Below are 7,203 nucleotides of genomic sequence, written 5' to 3' on the forward strand. Positions count from 1 at the left end.
TCTACCCTTTTATTTATGAATTACTTCAATAAATCCTCTTTTATTCAAGTATACCAGCTCTGAAAGAAATACTTCCTCAGGACCACATAGTTCCTCGTAAGCCTTGTACTCGGTCTACTAAAATAGTAAGAGCAACAGTAAAGTATAAAGGTTTGGAAAGCCTTAAATTTCCTGGTGGCAGCCGTATATACCTAGTAGAATAAAATAAAGAACAATTTTAAAGGGAAACCGGTCCTCCCCAATAAGGAGAATGTCACAGTGGCATAGAAATGTTTTAAATAAATAATATAACAAATCATGTTATTTTTTTAATAACTTTTTTTATTTTGTAAAACATCAGTGAACATACAAACATTTAACACTTAAATAGCATAGTACAAGGCTTAATTGTAAAGTGTCAGTTAGAAACTGCTTATAAGGTTACATGCGATGAAATACTTCATAGTACTTTGAAGGAACAGTGAATTTGGAAGGTTCAGTATTAAATATGAATTCTAGGAAAGGAAACCATTTCATGTGGAGACTCGATTTCTTATGAGGAACATTGACTGGGGCTATTACATCAGATAATTTATCCATGATATAGTAGTCCCATATTTTCAAACACCACGAGGATAGTAGCAACTTGTTAGGGGACTTCCAGCTACTTGCTATAACCACTTTAGCAGCTGGTAGCAGAACCGAGATGAGTTCCTGACGGAGTTTAGGGATATGGGGGTCATTCCAAAGGTTTAACAGTATAAGATCAGGTTGTAAAAGATGTGACATATATCCAGGTGGACTGTGGGGGTGTTTACATCTAGACTACAGCATTTCCCAACCTGTATTTTCCTGTTTTGAAGTTACTAACTTTCACAGAAGGACGCCTGACTTTCTCTGCTTCCCCATTCACTGCTTCAGGTATGATGGGTTCTGTGATATTCTAAACAGCCTTGCAGAATGTGCTGAGAGTTCCCTGTGAAGTGGAAGATCCAGACTCAGTCCAGGCTGCTTCACCTAACAGAAAAGAACTATAATAAAACTGAAAGGGGGGCCCTTAGGGGGCACACCTGGCCCAACTCAGGTAACTAGTTTTTATATTGCCCTGATTGACAACCAGCTCTGGACTGAACATGCACAAATGGCCGACTTTGTCAAAAACAAGTTAAGTAGCAAACCAGTGGGAAGTGGTATCAAAAGGCTGCTCTGAGGCTTCAGGATATGGTGGGCTTCTATATGTCTGTCAGAATCAATACAGTGAAGAGATATTTCAGTTCTCCATTCAAATAAAGACATGTATTTTGTTTAAGGTAGTGTTAAAAAATTCAGCCCATCCTATCCACAAAGGTGTAGGACAGACAACATTTTAAAGGTGATGTTTTAAAAAGTAGACACTAAATTAAACTTATCTCGTTCCAAAGACTACAACTTTCAAATACTAATTTATTTATTTATGTATTTAGATATTTATACCCCACTTTGGTGTAGTGGTTAAGTGCATGGAATCTAATCTCGGAGAGCCAGGTTTGATTCCCCACTCCTCCACTTGCAGCTGCTGGATGACCTTGGGCAAGCCACAGCTTTGTCAGGCCTGTTCTCTCAAGAGCAATTCTCGAAAGAGCTCTCTCAGCCCCACCTACCTCACAGGGTGCGTTCAGACAGGCATTTAAGCCGGTATAGATGCCGGTTAGAATCGGAGTACTTACGTGCAATCACACAGCGAACATCTGCCTTCTGTCCCTAACCGTCACAAACACCCTTTAAATTGGTGTATTCTGCTACTAGGTCACCAAGTGGTGGTATCCTGAGTGCTCCGGTTCTAACCACATTATGCCCATCTGATTGCTCTCCGCCGGTGTAGAGCCACTTCCGTTTGGAAGCCGAGGCTTCCGCTTTTTGGCTGCCATTGTTTTTATGCCTCCTTGATGTGCGCTTGGGCGAAGCTTCGCCCCGGCATTTGTAAAAAAAAAAAAAATGCTTAGTTTTAGGCTGCAGACGAGTTCGGGACCTCACAGAGGCCCTTTTCGCTGTAAAAGTTTAAAGGGAAGTCTTCGCTTCAGGGCACACTTTTCGGGATGGGGTGTTCTGCGCCTGCGTGAAGATCTCAACTCTGTGGATGGCTGCCTATGCAAAACCCGCAGACGCGCGCTGCTGCATGTTGGTAGTGTGAACGGGCATATTGCGATGTGCTGCGCAGTCAGGAGGTGAGTGTGATCGCGTTTCTTCCAGATCAAACTGCTCCGGTTCCAACTGGAGCAGTTTATGCTGGCTTAAATGGCCGGTCTGAACGCACCCAATGTGTGTCTGTCATGGAGAGGGGAAGGGAAAAGAGTTTGTAAACCACCCTGAGTCTCTGTGAAGGGTGGGATATAATCTCCTCCTCCTCCCCCCTCCCCAATGGGAACCCAAACAGCTTACATCATTGTTCTCCCCTCCATTCTTCACAACAACCCTGTGAGGTAGGTTAGGCTCAGAATATGTGACTGGCCCAAGGTCACCCTTCCATGACAGAGTGGAGATAGGAACCTGAGTCCCCCACATCCTAGTCCTTCACTGTAGCCTCTGTACCACTTGTCTTATTCACATGTAATTTACAGACTACATGGGAGTGTTTTTCCCCCTATGCCCATGTAGCCAGAAAGTCAGGTATGAAGCCTTAGTTGCTGTAAAAATGCCAGTGCCATGGCTGGACTATCTGCGCATCAAAAAGCCTTGATTATTACAAGGATGATCCACTCAGGGACTCTTTTTGCACCTGGCTGTGAACTTTGGGCTGTTCTCTGGAAAGATGGCCAAGAAATAATTTAAATAAATAATGCTTTTTCGTTCCTTTATTGTCTCTGCTGTCAGGAATGCCCGGGCAGGCATGTGGTTCTTTAAAGGAGATTGTGTCGAGACAAAATTTTGTGTGGGAAGATCTGAGGTTAACAACAAAGATATGAATATGTTGTTTCTTGCTATTTCTGAGAGAGTGACATAGCTGTGGTTTAATGGCTTACTTTAAAAAAAATACTTTTGATAGGATTAATGTGTTTTTGAGTCCCAGGAAAACTACATTCAGCCTATGTGAGTCTCATTAATATTACTCCCACAGGATATGACTTGGATAGGGGCTTAGATCCTGGCTAGCATTTCCTCAGGTGGAAGGAGGGGATTTTTGTCAACACACATCTCTTGCAGGAGGCCTCTGATCCCCCCAGCTATTCCTGGGAGAGCAGCATTGCAGGAAGCATTAGGGACTGCCATGTGGGAACTGACAAAAATCCGCCCTCCTCATACTTGTGGAAATTCTAGGCACGATCCAAGCTGTGCTGAATATCAGTATTTTTTCATACGAATACTGATTCGTTTTTGGATTTCTCTCAAATTTCTTCATGGGATTCTCTGTGAAGCTAATGAAAAGAGAGACAGCCATAGGACTATATTTTGGGGGGGGGGGGGAATCAAGGGCTATGCTACATCCTTCCTGTCCAGTATGCCAAATCAGCCTCACTAAGTGGGGCTCCGTGTTTCCAGATGGTGCATCAAGGAAATAACTGGACCAATTTCCCACAAGCAGCTGCACTGCCCTCGCTCTTCCAGTATGGTGCAGTGGTTAAGTGCACGGACTCTAATCTGGGAGAGCCGGGTTTGATTCCCCACTCCTTCACTTGCAGCTGCTGGATGACCTTGGGCAAGCCATAGTTCTGACAAGAGCTGTCCTTGAAAGGGCAGTTCTTGAAAGAGCTCTCTCAGCTCCACCTACCTCACAGGGTGTCTGTTGTGGGGAGGGGAAGGAGTTTGTAAGCCGCTGTGAGACTCCAAGTGAAGGGTGGGGTATAAATCCAATCTCTTCTCCTTCTTCCCTTCCCCCAATTGTATTCGCCAATTTCCCACTACTTGCTGTGCAGCCGCATTTGACCCGCAGCATCCCCCGATTTTCCCCCATATCTTCTCGATCTCAAAAAACAAGGATCTAGAAGACATTGGGGAAATGGTGGGATGTCGTGTGTCAAAATGCGGCTGCATAGCAAGTAGTAAGAAATTGATGGATACAATCAGGGGAAAGGGAAGAGCGAGGGCGGTGCAGCTGCTTGTGGGAAATCGGTCCTGATTTCTTCCTTAACCAGCAGGAACTTTTAAAATTCTCTTGTCATGCCCAAGTGTCTTTGTGTATTTTAGTAGTTATTAACCGTATGTGTCAGAAACTGTTCAGAAGCACACACACAAGTAAAATAATACAGAATAATACAGAAGGGTATTATGATAACAAGGGCAGACTGGCCATTTAACTTACAGGGAAATTTCCTAATGGAACATTACAAATTCAAAAAGTGATATTAAAAGTTCCTGTGCTAAAACCAAGTTCCCATTCTTTAACTGGAAGCAAGTAATGTCATGAAATTGAAAGGCATATTTAAAAAAAATATTTGTGGGGCAAATCAGTGCCTTTGCTCGGACCGCACTCCCACTGGCTCCACCCCAGTTTTAGAAGTTTCAAGCAAGCAGCAAAAGCAGGGATTTTATCAGCCCCATTATGGGTCACCTACAGGGTTAGAGGGTTGTGTGTTCCAGCTTAGGGTATAACAAGTGGTGTGGGTTTGGTCTAGACATAATGACCAATATATTTAAGGCAAAACATTGTTAAAAAAAAAAGCACTGGCAAAAAACAAAAACTCTCAAGGCAAAAATATACAAGAGCTGCTGCAGTAAAGGGAATGATCCTTATTAGCATTAGAAAATGTTGGAATTTAATATTTGCATATACAACCCATGCCTGCATGGGTTCTATGGCAATAAATCAAGAACAGAACTTGCAAGACAAATTAATTTGGAACAGAATTTCTTTAACTCATAATCCTCCACTACACAGAGCAATACGACAAAGAGTTATGCTGTTAACCACATTAATATTACAGTGAGAAAACAGTTGCCACAGATAGTCTCTCTCCAGGTTCGGTTAAACTGGATCTTGCTTACAAAACCTTTGTGTGGTGAGTCCAACTTCTCCAGTCCAACAAAGTGGTTCTTTGTGATGCACTCCTTTTCCAAAAGAAATTGTCGTTCCAACATGTTGCGCAACACAGAAACCAGGCTACAATCTGCAGCTTGAAAGACATATACGTAGCCCTTAAATAACAATCTAATGACAACAGTAATACCAGTTATATAAAATTCAATTCCTCTCTTTTACTAATTAACTTTTCAGATGCATAATTTTCCAATTATTTTAGACAAGGTGATGAGCTCAGAAAAGCTTATCCTGCTCTCCAGGCAAACAGAGTCTGCTAACCTTCATTTTCTGACTCTGGCCCCGCTTGACTAAACTGCCCAGGTCCTTGGGGTTACACATACAGTGGAGGCCTGTTTTTATTTCCAGGCTTTGGTTAAGCCTAGGTTTTCAAGTCATCTGTTCTTTTGCCATGTTGTGCAAACAATATTCTTTCTCTACAAACGTAATAAAGATGACTCTCCTATATTCGGATTACATTGTTATTCAAAATTTATTTTCAGTAGCATACTAAATTAATAACAGCTTGTTTTAGAACCATAATGATCACAGACTTCTGAACAACAACCCTCCAAATACGCAGTCATGTGTTATATATTACTCATTGAAAATGTATACTTTATTAATAATGTTTGTTAAACGCTCTCTGGACATTGTTGCGTGGAGATAAAGGAATACTGGGGAGCCAGCCTAAGCAGGTCTACTCAGAAGTAAGTCCATGTTTATACAATGGGGTTTACTCCCAGGGAAGTATGTCCTTAGGATAGCAACTTCACTGAATGTGGCTGAATGTTGTTTTAATTTCTAGATGGATCATCTCCTGGATAAGCTCACTTAAAACTGGGTTCATTCAGCACACAGGTTTGCAGATACTTTTTTTCGCTAGGGTTCTTGCGATGCTTAGTTGCTGAAGCCAAGGTTTCTCTTTAAATGCACTGTAAGAGACAATACAGATATAATGTTTGTTACTTTCCCCAGTCATCATTGCAGGAGAGATTAATAGTGCTGTCTTAAGAAAAGTTACAGAAGGGTGCAATTCCACTGAAATCAGTGGTTTTGGAAGAGTGCAACTCTGTTTAGGATTTATTTTATTGTATGGGATTTGTATCCCACCCTCCTCACATAGCAGGCTCAGGGCGGGTTCCATCAAATATAATATACAAATAATTAAAAACAGTTAAAATATATCAGATAAAATACCATGCAATTCCTGTATAACTAATTAAAGACTCAACAGATGGGCCTATGATAAACTGGGGTTCCAGATGTTACACAGATCTGATCCACTGAAGGGGGGTTCCAATAGATACATAAAAGGAGGACACCCGCCGTGTTAGATCGCCGCTAACAAAGATCCGGAGAGTGATTTCAGCAAAGTAATCAGCTTTATTGAAGGTACGAACAAGCGCTTAAAAGTATTCATAACCAGAACAGTTTAACATGAGGAGCTAGGCTCCTTTTAAACCTTCCCGGGCTAACGTAGCCACGCCTATTTACACATAACAACCAATGAGGTTGTCTGGATAAAGTCCAATGAAATACATTCCCGCTCAGGGCATAGGTGCCGTTCTGATTGGTCGCTGAAACAGAGCGACCAATAGCAAGGTAGTTCCGAGGAGCCGTCGTCCGGCTTGAAGCTTCGCATGGGAAGTGAATGTGGTGATTCCTTAAGTCATTTCAATACATAACACGCCGCCTCAACTAAAAGCCTGGTGGAAGAGCTCCATCTTGCAGGGCCTGTGGATCTATAAGTCCTACAGGGCCCTGATCTCCTATGGGAGCTCATTCCACCAGGTAGTGGCCATGGCTGAAAAAGCCCTGGCCCTAGCTGAGGCCTGGGACCACCAGCAGATGCTGATTAGCAGATTGTAACGCTCTTCGACTTGCAGGTATGCCGGCCCCTCGCCGTATAGGGCTTTGAAGCACCATGTAGTAGATCCACTACTCAATAGGCAGCCAGTGCAGTTTGCACAGCACAGGGTGGATATGCATCCACACAGACGACGGAGTCAACACCCATTCTGCTGCGTTCTGCACCAGCTGCAGCTTCCGGAGCAGAGCCAAGGGAGGCCCCATGTAGAAAGAATTACAATAATTCAGTCTGGAAGCGACCATTGCAGGGGTCACTGTAGCCAGATCCCCTGGGGTGAGGTATGGGGCCTCACAGGATGGCACTGTCAGCCCCTTATGCCTATAAAATATTATTTATTTATTTAATTTATATCTTCAATTTC

General features: G+C 42.8%; 1 protein-coding gene across 1 annotated transcript in view; it reads right to left on the reverse strand.

The window, feature by feature from the left end:
* Positions 1–5,819: 5,819 nt before the first annotated feature.
* Positions 5,820–7,203, reverse strand: part of ANKUB1 (ankyrin repeat and ubiquitin domain containing 1) — a 32,326-nt gene continuing 30,942 nt past the window's right edge. Inside the window, exon 6 of the mRNA XM_015423697.1 lies at positions 5,820–5,904. Within this exon, the coding sequence (XP_015279183.1) occupies positions 5,820–5,904 (85 nt within the window). The remainder of the gene's footprint in view (positions 5,905–7,203) is intronic.

The sequence above is a fragment of the Gekko japonicus genome, unplaced genomic scaffold (genome assembly GCF_001447785.1).
Source record: "Gekko japonicus isolate JY-2015 unplaced genomic scaffold, Gekko_japonicus_V1.1 scaffold618, whole genome shotgun sequence".
In the NCBI taxonomy this organism is placed as follows: Eukaryota; Metazoa; Chordata; class Lepidosauria; order Squamata; family Gekkonidae; genus Gekko; species Gekko japonicus.